General features: G+C 35.4%; 1 protein-coding gene across 1 annotated transcript in view; it reads left to right on the forward strand.

The window, feature by feature from the left end:
• CCDC178 (coiled-coil domain containing 178) overlaps positions 1 to 14,898 on the forward strand; it is a 398,973-nt gene that overhangs the window by 78,143 nt on the left and 305,932 nt on the right. Inside the window, exon 9 of the mRNA XM_044921257.1 lies at positions 11,291 to 11,444. Coding sequence (XP_044777192.1) covers positions 11,291 to 11,444 — 154 coding nt within the window. The remainder of the gene's footprint in view (positions 1 to 11,290; positions 11,445 to 14,898) is intronic.

Genomic DNA, 14,898 nt, shown 5'->3' on the forward strand with positions numbered 1-14,898 from the left:
TTTGGCATACAATTTTTCATAATATTTTCATTTAATTGTTTGTATTTCTGTGGTGTTGGTTGTTACTTCACCTCTTTAATTTGTGATTTTGTTTGAGTCCTCCTCTCTTTTTCCTTTTTTTTTTTTTTTTTTTTTTGATGAATCTGCCGGTAGGTTTATAAATTTTGTTGATCTTTTCAAAAACCAGCTTCTGGTTTCATTGGTCTGTTCCACTGTTTTATTAGTTTTTCTGTCATTTATTTCTGCTTTAGTCTTTCTTCTTTCCTTCCTTCTCTTGGTTTTAAGTTTTGTTTGTTATTCTTTTTCTAGCTCCTTTAGGTGTAAGGTTAGGTTTGATTCTTTTTTTTCTTGCCTCTTGACATAGGCCTCTATTGTTTATAAACATCCCTCTTCAAACCATCTTTGCTGCATCCCAAATATTTGGATCCTTTTGTTTTTATTTTTATTTGTTTCCAGATAATTATTTATTTCTTTTTTTATTTCTTGTTTGACCCATTCATTGTTTAGTAGCATATTATTTAACCTCCATGTATTTGAGGTCTTTCCAGATTTTTTCTTGTGGTTGATTTCTGGTTTCATAGCATTGTGGTCAGAAAAGATGTATAGTATCACTTAAATGTTTTTTAATTTGTTGAGACTTGTTTTATAGCCTAATATGTGATCTCTTTTGGAAAATATTTGTGTGCACTTGACTTGAAAAGAATGTGTATTTTGCTGTTTTAGGATGGAATGTTAAGTCCATCTAATCCAGTATGTCATTCAAAGCCACTGTTTCCTTGTTGATTTTCTGTTTGGGTGATCTGTCCGCTGACGTAAGTGGAGTATTAAAGTCCCCTACTATTATTGTATTACTATCAATTAATTCCTTTAAGTTTTTTATTAACTGCTTTATGTATTTGGGTTGAGTACATAAATATTTACAATTGTTATATCTTCTTGGCTTGTCCCCTTTATTATTACATAGTGCCCTTCTTTGTCTCTTATTACAGTCTTTGCTTGAAAGTCTATTTTCTCTGTTACAAGTATTGCTACCCCAGCTTTCTTTTGACATCCATTTGCATGATAAATGTTTCTCCATCCCCTCACTTTTAATCTGCGTGTGTCTTTAGCTCCAAAATGAGTCTCTTATAGACAGCATGTAGATGGCTCTTTATTTTTTTATCTTCTCTGTCACCATGTCTTTTTTTTTTTTTGGAGTGTTTAGTCCATTTGTATTCAAAGTAATTATTGATAGATATGTATATGTTGCCATTTTGTTACTTGTTTTGTGGTTGTTTTTGTGGTTTTTCCTTGATCCTTTCTTCTCTTGCTCTCTTTCACAGGTTTTACTGGTCTTTGATTTTTGGGTACCATTAGGTTTTTATATAACATCTTCCCATATACATACAGCAGTGTATATTAAGTTGAGGATTGCTTAAGTGGAACCCATTCTTTACTCCTCTCTCCCCAAGTTTTAGGTATATGGTGTCATATTTTATGTCTTTTTATTTTGTAAATCCCTTGACTGATTTTTATAGATACACTTATTTTTACTGCTTTTGTGTTTTCTATTTCATACTTTCACTTATGGTCTTTCCTTTCCACTCAGAGAGTCCTCCTTAATATTTCTTGTAGGGCTAGTTGATTGGTCATGACTCCTTTAGTTTTCGTTGGTCTGAGAAGCTCTTTGTATCTCCTATTATTCTGAATTATAGCCTTTCTGGATAGAGTATTCTTGGCTGCAGATTTTTCCCTCTCACCACTTTGAATATATCATTTTACTCCTTCTGGCCTGCAAAGTTTGTTGAAACATTTGCTGATAGCCTTATAGGATTTCCCTTGTATGTAACTGTATTCTTTTTTCTTGCTGCTTTTAAAATTCTTTATCACTACTTTTTGCCTTTTTAATTACTATGTGTCTTGGTGTGAACCTCTCTGGGTTGATTTTGTTTGGGGATCTCTGTGCCTTCTGGATATGGATATCTGTTTCCTTCCACAGAGTAGGGAAGTCTTCAGCTATTCTTTCTTCAAATAAATTTTCTGCCCCCTTTTCTCTCTCTTCTTCTTCTGGAATCTCTATAATGCAAATGTTAGTACGTTTGATGGAGTCACTGAGTTCCCTAAGTCTATTCTTAATTTGTATAATTCTTTTTGCTCTCACTTGCTCAGCTTGATTGTTTTCCTTTACTCTGTCTTCCAGGTCATTAATTTGTTCCTCTGATTCCTCTGCCTACTATTTATTCTGTTAAGTGTATTTTTAATTTCAATTATTGTATTCTTCATCTCTGATTGGTTCTTTTTTATCTCTTTGTTAAGGGCCTCACTGATGTTCTCCACTCTTTTCTCAAGTCCAGTGGGTATCTTTATAATCATTACCTTAACTTCTCTGCTAGCCATATTACTTACATGGTTTCACTTAGGTCTCTTGCTGTGGTTTTGTCCTGTTCTTTCATTTGGGACATATTCCTCTGTCTCCTTGTTTTGTCTAACTCTCCATGTCTGTTTCTGTATTAGGAAAGTAAGCTATGTCTCCTGCTCTTGAAGGTAATGGCCTTATGAGGACAAGGTCCTGCAGTGCTCTTCAGGGCAGTGTTCCCCAGGACCTGGCACTTCAGGAGTGTCTCTTATGTGTGTTGCCTATTCCCTGCTATTGTGTTCTGGCCTCTCTTTCCTTTGGTCCAGTCAGTTGCAGAAGCTCTCTTTGCTTGTTGTGGGCAGTATTTGGTCCCAGCTAGATGGTGCGCATTTTAACAAGGTGCATGCTGGTCTGCTTGCAAAATGAGACCTGCCAACCCTGCTGCTAGATCTAGGCCCCACAAAATGCATGGGTAGGTGACGTGGTTTTGGCAGAGTTTGCACTAGTATTCTGGGGGTGGGGTCCCACAGTGCAGGGACATGGCAAGCATGACTAGAAAGGACAGATCCACTGTAGTTAGAGGGGTCAGGGCTTGGTATAGGTAAGTTAGGTAGAGAGCATTGTTACTGTGCTGATTCCTGTAGGTGGCCATGTGTTTATACTGGGGGGCAGGGGAGGGAAATGACGCCTGCCAGCTCTTTTGTTTCTAGAGAGGTTTCTCTGTTATTCCTGCTTCTGTGATACATGCTGTGAGATAAGTAAATAACCCTCCTCCTGTATGCCCCAGACATTTTTCAAACTGCTGCTTCCATGCTGTATCCTTGGTGGCTGTTTATCTTGCTGTCTTTTTAAGGGCAGGGAGTCAGCTTCCTGTTGCCCTCCAGCCTCTCACATAGCAGAGCCTGATGAGTTTTAAAATTCCAGGCTTAGGGGCGCCTGGGTGGTTCAGTTGGTTAAGCGTCTGCCTTTGGCTCAGATCATGATCCTGGAGTCCCGGGATAGAGCCCCACATCAGACTCCTTGCTCAGCTCCCTCTGCCCTTCACCCTGCTCGTGCTCTCTCACCCTGCCTGTGCTCTCTGGTTCTCACTCTTGCTCTCTCAAATAAATAAATAAAATCTTTAAAAAAATTTTTTAACAATAAAATAAAATTCCAGACTAAATCCCATTGGTTTTAAGAACTCACAAGATTCAGCCCCTGTTGGTTTCAAAGCCAAAGTTATAGGGATTCATCTTCCCCTTGCGTGCTCCCCAGTGTGATAGTCTGTTTCTTGCTCTTTTCCATGCAACTGGCTCCCTCCCTACCTCGGATGGCCATGGTCTGTTTGGCTCCAAATCCCTGTCTCGGCCCCTCCTACCTTCCTGGATGTGGCTTTTTCTCTACCTTTAGTTGTGGGGTTGGTTCTGCCAGTCTTCAAGTCATTTTCTGGGTTATTTACACTATTGTGAGTGTGATCTAGTTGTATCCATGGGAGGAAGCAAGCTTAGCATCCTCCTACCTTGCCATCTTCCCAGCCTCTCTGTGTCATTTTAGTTCTTCATACATATTGTCAGATTGCCTACAGATGTGTGTAACAAGTATATATCACTGCTATCTATGTATGTGCAAAAGAGACTATTTAAAAAAAAACTCCAGCATGGGATATTATTAAAAACAAATTATGTAGCCATGTATTAATTATAAATAGCATCCAAGTATTTCAACTTGCATTTGTTTGATTTCTAATAAAATGGAGTATTTTAAAATATATGGAGACTTTATTTTTCATTTAATAATTGGAGTGTTTTTTATTACGTTTCTGATGTATTTGTGTTTTATGATATTCTTCTAATTCCTCTTGTTCACTGTAAATTCTTTATGATCTGTGTATCATAATAAAGTTTTTATTTATTCAAATTGATTAATAATTTAGATAGAAAAAATCATATTGTGGAGCTGGAATCAAGTAAATATAAACAAAATGAAGAACACAAAATTTATACATAATTCTATGATCTAGATAATATCCATTATGTTTGTATTTCCTCACATACAATGCATATTTTAAATATCGTCTATTATTTAATAAATCAATCACTTTTGTAGCTCACCTGATTTGTTATATGTCATTAAGTTACATGTATTTACTAATTTTCATTTTGATGTCTTCTTTGATCCATGGGTTATTAGAAAATACATTATAAAAAAATTTTCATGATGGATTTCTAATTTTATAGTTGTCTTTTTATTACTACTTTCTAGCTGAATTTGTGTTTTGGTCAGGGAACATATAGTTTCAACCCACTGAAAATTCCTGAGTCTTCATTTTTGGCTCAGTGACTTGGGTTGTTTTTTATTTTTTTATTTTTTTGGTAAATATTCTTTATGTACTTTACTTATTGAATGTACTGTTGATTACTGTTTCATTAGGTCAAGTTTACTAATCATAAAGGTTAATCTTTGTATATTCTTACTATTTCAAGTGTGGTCTGTGGACCATAAGCTTTACCTGGGTGCTTCTTCAAAATTCAGAATCTCAGGCACAATTCAGACCTATTGAATGAAAATCTGCATTTTTTTTTATTCTTATGTTAATCCCCATACATTACATCATTAGTTTTAGATGAAGTGTTCCATGATTCATTCTTTGTGCATAACACCCAGTGCTCCATGCAGAATGTGCCCTCCTCAATACCCACCACCAGGCTAACCCATCCTCCCACCCCCCTCCCCTCTAGAACCTCAGTTTGTTTTTCAGAGTACATCGTCTCTCATGGTTCATCTACCCCTCCGATTTCCCCCGCTTCATTCTTCCCCTCCCGCTACCTTCTTCTTCTTTTTTTTTTCTTAACATATATTGCATTATTTGTTTCAGAGGTACAGATCTGAGATTCAACAGTCTTGCACAATTCACAGCGCTTACCAGAGCACATACCCTCCCCAGTGTCTATCACCCAGTCACCCCATCCCTCCCACCCCACCCCCCACTCCAGCAACCCTCAGTTTGTTTCCTGCAATTAAGAATTCCTCATATCAGTGAGATCATATGATACATGTCTTTCTCTGTTTGACTTATTTCACTCAACATAATACCCTCCAGTTCCATCCACGTCATTGCAAATGGCAAGATCTCATTCCTTTTGATGGCTGCATAATATTCCATTGTGTATATATACCACATCTTCTTTATCCATTCATCTGTCGATGGACATCTTGGCTCTTTCCACATCAAACTCAACACCCAAAGAACAAAGAATCCAATCAAGAAATGGGCAGAAGACATGAACAGACATTTTTCCAAAGAAGACATCCAAATGGCCAACAGACACATGAAAAAGTGCTCAATATCACTCGGCATCAGGGAAATCCAAATCAAAACCTCAATGAGATACCACCTCACACCAGTCAGAATGGCTAAAATTAACAAGTCAGGAAACGACAGATGTTGGCGGGGATGCGGAGAAAGGGGAACCCTCCTACACTGTTGGTGGGAATGCAAGCTGGTGCAGCCACTCTGGAAAACAGTATGGAGGTTCCTCAAAAAGTTGAAAATAGAGCTACCCTATGATCCAGCAATTGCACTACGGGGTATTTACCCCAAAGATACAAAAGTAGGGATCCGAAAGGGTACGTGCACCCCGATGTTTATAGCAGCAATGTCCACAATAGCCAAACTGTGGAGAATCTGCATTTTTAAAAGATCCAAGGTGATGCTTGAGAAACCCTGTTCCTTATCATTACTGATTTTTAATACTTTTTCTATTATTGAGAAAAGTGTGGTAAAATCACCTACTATAATTGATATGTCTCTCTACATCTTTTTATTTTTTTTAATGCCATCGGTTTTTGCTTTATATTTTGAAGGTCTCTCAGGTTCTTACAAGTTTAAAGTTGTTATATCTTTCTGGGAGAGGATTAACCTTATTCATCATTGTGAATTGATTCTTGGAATATTTTTTTCCTTAAACTCAATTAACATAGTAATATAGCTTCATTAGCTTTGTTTTTTGATGTTTATCTGGGAGATATTTTCAGTTTTGAAATTTCAATATTTTTGAGCCCTTTATACACATCTCTTGTAAACATTATGTAGACAGATTTTTTTTTTAAGATTTTATTAATTTATTTGACAGAGAGAGCGAGCAGAGGAACACAAGCAGGGGGCGTGGGAGAGGGAGAAGCAGGCTTCCCACAGAGCAGGGAGCCTGATGTGGGGCTCTATCCCAGGACCCTGGGATCATGACCTGAGCCGAAGGCAGATTAACTACTGAGCCACCCAGGTGCCCCAAGATAGATTTTTTTTTAATCAGTTGAAAACATTTTTAAAGGTAGACCATTAAATGTATTCACAAATCACTAATACATTTGGATTTAAACCACCATGTATTTGCCCCCATATGTTTTATTTTCTTATTCTTTTTTTGCCTTCTTTCACATTAGTTTTCTTTTTCCTTTTCTAGTGGTGGTTATAATTTTATTCTTATTCTTTTTGTAGGAAATCCTATTAACTACCACATGCAAATTTAGATGATCAGACTCCAAAGACACTGTTAACATGCTAGACAAGAAAAGGACTCATGAAAATTTTTTACTGTAGTTATCACATTGCCACTGAATTAAATATTTATTGTTGTTATGGACTATTTCATTTTTATAACCCATGAGAATATTGTTGTTAATTGTTTTATTTATTTATTTATTTATTTATTTTTAAAGATTTTATTTATTTGAGAGAGATGGAGAGTACAAGCCAGGCAGGGAGGAGCAGAGGGAGAGGAAGAAGCAGACTCCCCACTGAGCAGGGAGCACAACGGGGGCTTGATCCCAGGGCCCTGGGATCATAACCTGAGCTGAAGGCAGAAGCTTAACCAACTGAACCACCCAGGCATCCACTGAAGGATATTTTCTATTTTCATAGATATCTTGATTTTTAATTGACCTTTAATATGTTAAATATTTCATTCTATAATCTAATTTTCATTTTTTGCTGTTAAGAAATATATTGGCCTTTTGACTGATTGCTATGCAACTATTCTATACTTTGCTTTTAAGATCATCTCTTGATTTTGAAAGTCTGTTTATTTTATTAAGATACTTTGGGTGTGAATCAATTTTTATTTATTCTGTTGGGATTTGTTAGTCTTTTAGTATTATTGAATCTATGCATTATAATTATCATTATCCCTGGGCATTTTCAGTCATAATCTTTTCAAACAATGCCTTGGTCCCATTTTTTATTTATTCCAGGACTCAAACACATATCAGTTTTTCTTATTGTATCTTCCATGCCTCTTGATCATTTTCTCATATTTTCTACATTTTCAAACCTTCTGAAGACTTTCTTCTGGCATATTATCCATATAGTTCTATTGTATTCTGGGTCTACTTTGAAAGCCATAGGTATTACCTCACAAACCTCCAACTATGAAAACTGTAAATTACCAAAGAGCTCTCTGGTTGGTTAGCAGTTTCTGACATGACTTTCAGTGATATCTGCCTTTTGATATCAAAAGCAGATATCACTCTTCTAAAATCACCTCCCCTTGCATGTGGGCTAGATCCAGAGAGTTCCTTCTAATAAATAAAGTAAAAGTGATGGAATATCATCTTTATGATTAGGTTGTAAGAACTGTGACTTGTCTTGCTAGCACTTTCTTGTTCTATTGCTTATTTGCTCTGATGAATTTTGGTGCAATGTTTTGAGATGCTTTATAGAGAAGCCCACATGGCAAGGACACAATGTAGGCCAACAACCCTTGAAAATCAACCTGCTAACAACCAGGAGTGTGATAACAAGGAGTGTTTTACCTATTTTGGCCTGCTTGATCTATCATTTTCTGACAGAAATATTTTAAAATCTTATGCTAGTCAATTTATTTTTATAATGCTGTCAGCGTTTTCTTTATGTATTTCTAGGCTATATTAAGTGCATATGATTTTATAGCTTTTGTATCCTCATAGTGGATTTTCATATATGTATATGTGTATATATACATGCATTTTTTTAAAGATTTTTATTTATTATTGAGAAAGAGAGTAAGAGAGAGAGCACACGAGAGAGCACAGAGGGAGAGGGAGCACAGAGGCAGAGGGAGAAGCCAACTCACTGCTGAGCAGAGAGCCCGATGTGGGGCTCTATCCCAGCACCCTGAGAACATGACCTGAGCCAAAGGCAAATGCTTAACTGACTGAGCCTCCCAGGCGCCCCATACATGCATTATTTAATCCCTTTAATATTTCATCTTTTAAAGTATATTTTTGCTTGATCTTGGTATTCTAAAAGATTCATCCTGATTAGAATTTCACTGGCAGATCTCATTTTATTTATTTAGTTAAAAGTGTTTCTGTTTGGTTTTATTTTAGATTGATTCCTCCAGGTCACATATAACTGATTTCTGTGCTTCTATGTAAATCTGATCATTATCTTCTTAATTGTTTGTTTATTTTTGTGGGGTTTGGCTAGCTTTCTGCTGATGTAGGAAAATCTTAGCTGAGACAACTGGGGAGATTTGGCGATACCCTATTTCTCCAGTTAGTTAGCAATGTTTGCACGGTAATAGGAGAGGAGTAGAGCAAGCAAGCACAATCACACATGAACTGCTGGCATCCCATTTGCTAAAATCCAAATGACAATGGCAAATCAAATGGCTAAGCTCAAAGTTAGAGGTGGAGAACCCCACAAAGTTACATGGCAAAGGAAGTGGATATAGGACTGGGTGAGGAATTGAAACCATAATACTCTCAATTTTCCACACTCTTTTTCTTGCTTTGTATATCTTGAAGCTATCAGTTATGCTTCTATTTCTATTTTAATCATTTATCTGTCTCCATATATATACATTTGTACATATATCAGCATTTCATTCTTCTATCTGGCATAAGACGGATTTTAGCTTATATTAATTACAAATACAACACTTTCCATTTTGTAACATTTTCTAAAACTTTTCCTTCTCAATTTTGAGTATAGAAATTAGCTAATGGTTTTTATAACTAATATTAAACGTGAAGGTACATTTGTATTAATTCCTGCACTTACCATTTTTTATTACATCATATAAATCCTTCTTGGATGATTTTCTTCTCATCTAAGTATGTTTTCCAAAAGTCCTACTGTAAGCATTAGAGGAGTCATAAATGATTTATTAAATAAAATTTTAGAGATATGTTTATTGTTCTTCACTATTTTTTAATTTGTTGGGAATTAATCCACATACAAGAACTTGATTATGTATGCTATCAAGTGTATACATTGATGATTTTTGAAATATGTATACACCCATGATTAAGGTATAGAAGCTTTTCAGCATACTAGAAGTTTCTCTTCTTCTTTCCCAGTCCATGGCACTGCCCCCTTCCATCCCAAAGAGGTCATCTTCATTCTGACTTCTATCACCAGACTTAGTTTTGCCTGTTCTTGAAATCCATATGAATGGAAGCATACATACAGCGTATGCTCTTTAGCATCTTGATTGCTCTACATTGTAACTCTTAACAGGTAGAATGATTCTTCCCATTTTATTCTTCTAAGTTTATTCTGATTTAGCAGATATGAGAATGATAAAATCTAAACTATCAGTGTCTGGGGTCACAAGTAGCAAACTTTTACCCTGAAAAATACTTAAAGGGCTGATGAATTGGTGGCATCAACTTTAAAGGAAATGGGGATAAGGAGACTACTAAAATAATATTTAGTTCCTGAATTCGATGACACTGGGCAGTTGTCCACTCTTACTCAGAGTCTATAATTCATTATCTGGACTCGGGGAAATAGATACCATTGAGAAAAGAAAAATTAATTTCAAAAGAAAGAAATAAAACCAAACATACATCTTGAATGCTGAGGTTCCCCACCTATCATTATCTACTTGGCTTCTAGAATTCTGATAGGGAGACCTACACTCTCCAGACGTGGAAGGGTAAAGAAGAATCTTTTTTGCTTATTTGTTTATTGTTTTAACTTTCATTTCCATAGTGAGGTTATAACTTTCAGTTTTATTTTGACTCTACTCCTAAAAATCAGGGTTAGTGCATGAGAATCTGGGTTACTTCCAGGTGGAGTTATCTGTATTTCTTGCTGATATTTTATGGAAATGATAATATTGTCATTTTCTCACCATCCTTTTTACCTATATTAAACTCTAACACCAGTGCCTAAAGGGACTTTTATATTTGGAATGTGTTTTCTACCTACCAGAGAAGATACAGGATTATGTGATCACAGTTTAGCTCTGGCTTTCTTTGTGGAAGATCACATAGGAACAAAATATTCCTTGGCAATTTATTTTTTAGTAAACCTGTTGTTTTTCTAAGCTGCAGTTTCCTCCATTTTACCTCTAGATCAGGAAAGACAAAACAGTAAACTAGGGCTTTAAAAATGTGTGGTCTCCACTTCTATATCCTCTCTTCTTTTTTTCTCTTCTTTTTGTCTTGCCTTTCCATCCCTGTACTGCCCACCCTCTTTATCAAAGGTGCTTAGCTCTATCACCTGAAATCAAATCAAAAGGTGATTTATTTTAAATAATTTAGAAATCACTTTTCTCTCACTTTTTTCCATTGGAAACATAAATGCACCTGGTGAATTTTTTCTCACCATTTAGTTCTTGATCCTAAATGGTACTTTTAAGAAGTTGCTTTGGCAGGGCACCTGGGTGGCTCAGTCGTTAAGTGTCTGCCTTCGGCTCAGGTCATGATCCCGGGGTCCTGGGATTGAGCCCCGCATTGGGCTCTCTGCTCAGCGGGAAGCCTGCTTCTCCCTCTCCACTCCCCCTGCTTGTGTTCCTTCTCTTGCTGTGTCTCTCTGTCAAATAAATAAAATCTTTAAAAAAAAAAAAAAGTTGCTTTGGAAAGGGGGAAGTTTTAGGAATAGGTAAATTCCATTGATTTACATTGTTAAGTCAGAAACTAATTTACATATAATTTTAAACATGATTTGCCTTTCATTGTGGATGAAACCAACTGTGTTTTTCCTCTTAGGAGAGAGAGAGAGAAACTTGACAATCTATACAGTCACTACTCTATAGCAATAGAAAATGTTAATGTTAGTATTGAGGAGAATGAAGAAGCAGTGAGTGAAGCATTGAAGGAAACAAAGACATCAACAGAGGAATTATCTGCTTTATCAAAAACGGTGGGTTTTCTGATTTAAAAATTTAAAAAAATACTGATTTTATTTTTAAGCCATAGCTGTTAAAACTTATTGTCAGTAATGAAATAGCAGTTAGCCCATTTTCTGTCTATATTGGTTTTCTCTTACTACATAACAAATTACCAGAATTTTAGCAGCTTGAAACAACATCCATTTATTATCTCAAGGTTTCTCTGGGTCATGTCTTAGCTGGTTCCTGTGCTCTGGGTCTTCTAAGACTGAAATCAAGCTATCAGCAGCCCTACGTTTCTTTCTGGAGACTCTAGGATTAATCTGCTGTCAGGCTCATTTCAGTTTTGGCAGGACTCAGTTTCTGTGCTTTTAGAACTGAAGTCATTGTTTCCCTGGTGGCTCTCAGCCTGGGATCATTCTCAGCTTTCAGAGGCTGCTTGCATCCCAGTCTGGTGGTACCCTTCATCTTTAAATCCGGAATGGGGGGTTTGAGTCCTCTCTGGCATAGTATCCCTCTGACCGTCCCTTATGATTCATCTTTCCTGCCACATCTCATTCACTACAGTAAAAGAAGTAATGGTAAAAGGAATTGATAAAATGGTAAAAAGAGGGCGCCTGGGTGGCTCAGTCGGTTAAGCGTCTGCCTTCGGCTCAGGTCATGATCCGGGGTCCTGGGATCGAGTCCCGCATCGGGCTCCCTGCTCTGTGGGGAGCCTGCGTCTCCCTCTCCTCCCCACTTGTGCTCTCTATCTCACTGTCTCTGTCTCTCTCAAATAAATAAAATCTAAAAAAAAAAAAAATGGTAAAAAGAAATAATACTATAGTACAAAGCAATAATATACACATTCTGTACCATTTGGCATTCCTAGTTAGAATTAAAACTACATGTTTTTTTATTGCCACTTTCTATTATAATATTTCTATTATAATATTATAGTATATTTCTATCTATATACTCTTTATGTCTCATCAAATTTTTAAAATTAATCCATAATTAAGAGTGAGACTAAGTGTGTTTTAATGGCTTTTTAGAGGTCATTTGTATTTCCTTTTTTTTTGTGAAAAAGCTGCTCATGATTTTTCCCCATCTGTTGAGTGATTGTATTTTGACTTATTTGTAAGAATTTGTTGTATATTATTGATACTAAATATTTTAAAGTTACGTATGTTAAAAATATTTTTATCCAATCTTCTTTCATTTCTTTATGGTAACTAATGATGAAGAGAAATTTCAGTTTTAGTGTAGTAAAAGTTACAAATATTTTTCATTTGACCTTTGTGCTTTTCTGAATTTAAGAATTTTTTTTTCTACCTTGAAGTCAAAAAGTATTCTCTGGTATTTTATTCTAAATGTTTTGAAATTTGACTTTTCATATTTACACGATGCTTCTAGATGAAATTATGTTTAAAATATCAAAACTGATATTTTTTCCTTTTATTTATAAGTTTGGAAGTAAGAAACTATCTAGAATTTTAGGAATGTATATTTCACTTGCCACATGTGAAGCATAATCAATATGAGATTCTTATATGGGTATGGTGTGAAGTTGAGGTTCCAATTACATTTTCTTTCTTAAATAGAAAACAAATTGTTGCAATATAACTTATTGTATTTATGTGTTAATATTCAGTGCCATCTCTATCACATGTGAGGCTTCCATATTTGGGTGGATCTTTTCCATTCTTTTTTTGATTTGTTTGGTTTACCTAACCATCTTTACCTCAGTACTTCATGTCTACATTACTAAGCTTCTATAGTGAGTTTTGATTATCTATTATGGTGAATCCCTCAGTCTTACATTTCTTTATGAGTTTTAGGCTGTTCTTGACCTTTGTCCTTCCATATAAATTTCAGTGTTATCTTATTCCTTTCCTTCAGAAGTTTTATTGGAATTAGGATTGGAATCATATTCATTTATAGATTGATGGAAAAATGAAATCTTTATGATGGGGATACTTAAACATAAACATGATCTATCTGTCCATTTATTTGGGTGGTTTTTCTAAATTGAACCTCAACCAGTTTCCTTGGAACTTTGTAGAAGGAAAACTCTCTCTGGAAAATCAACCTGAGATTAGTCTTAGACAAATTAACCCTTATATCTCCACTGAATTTTAAAGTTATTTTTTAAAATAAGCTTTTAATGTAATTCTGATTTATTTGTAAATGTAGTTTATATGGTAGGTATTATTTAAAATCTGTGAAGGTTTAATTTTTGTCTTACTACTTGGGTAATTTGCATAAATATTTTATTTAGGAAAAATCTTTTCTCTGGTAGGGGGATGCAATCTTAAATAGGTTCATTTTGTAAACTGTGCTAATTCTGTTATTTAAATCTTTTATATTTCTGATTTATTTTCTGACTGATATATAAATTACTGAGAACTGTATTAAAATATTTCAATGTGATAGTGGATTTCTTTCTTATTTTTTCCATTTTTCTGTTATTTTCTGCTTTATATAATTTGTAGCCATGTTTTAGATGAAACTAAGTTTAGAATCTTTAGAATTAAGTTTTTGCTTATGATATATTTTATTTTTAAGCTATAACTTATTAGAAGTTTTGGAATGCATATTTATGATTATGAAGCATAATCAACATCTTTAATTTGAACAGTTTGAGGAGCTTATGATTTTTTCTTGATATGTGGTTTATTTTCCATCATGTTATACCTATTTTATTTAATAATCCCTGTATTAAGATAATTTTTATTAGTTTACACAATAAATGTTGGATTATATTTTTTCCCAGTGTAACATTTTGCACACAACTCTTTTTGTTTATCAGACATTCCTAAGCATTATTTTTTCTTGTTACTAAAATGTGTCTTTTACAAGCTTTATTAGTGAGTTAGATTTGGTATTTTCCAAATTTTGTTTCCCTGAAAATGTCTTTATTTTGTTCTCTTTCATGCAGTGTAGGAAATATGCCCCTGACTTAATATGGGCATGACTTACACTGCTGCATAGGCAACGTAAAAGAATCCAGAAATAGGCAAGGCTTAAAACACTAAACAAAAACACAGTGGGCCAAAGTGCCAGAGGGGATAACATAGGAACAATGAAGTGGAAGAAACTGATCTTAAATAGATAGCAATATAAGTATCTCTTCAATTTGCCCTTCTTTCTTTCTCCAGCTTCTCTGTAGCTACCCTTTTCCCTCTAACTCTGTTCTCTAGCTACCTGGAAAAACTGCAAGAGGCCAGAATGTACCAAGTGCTTTCTTTATTCTATTTTTTCATAAATACATTACGCTCTGATTATAAAGTCAGTAGTCATCCTCCCAGTCCTACGATGGTCTGGCTGAATCTTCTCATTTTATTTATTTATTTATTATTTTTTTAAGAGAGAGAGAGCATGCGTGCACATGTAAGCAGTGAGGGGAGGGGCAGAGGGAGAAAGAGAATCTTAAGCAGCCTCCACACTTTTCTGGAGCCCAGTGCGCGGGGGGGGGGGGGGGGGGGGGGGGGGGGGGGGGGGGGG

Source organism: Neomonachus schauinslandi, chromosome 14 (genome assembly GCF_002201575.2).
Source record: "Neomonachus schauinslandi chromosome 14, ASM220157v2, whole genome shotgun sequence".
NCBI classification, from domain to species: domain Eukaryota; kingdom Metazoa; phylum Chordata; class Mammalia; order Carnivora; family Phocidae; genus Neomonachus; species Neomonachus schauinslandi.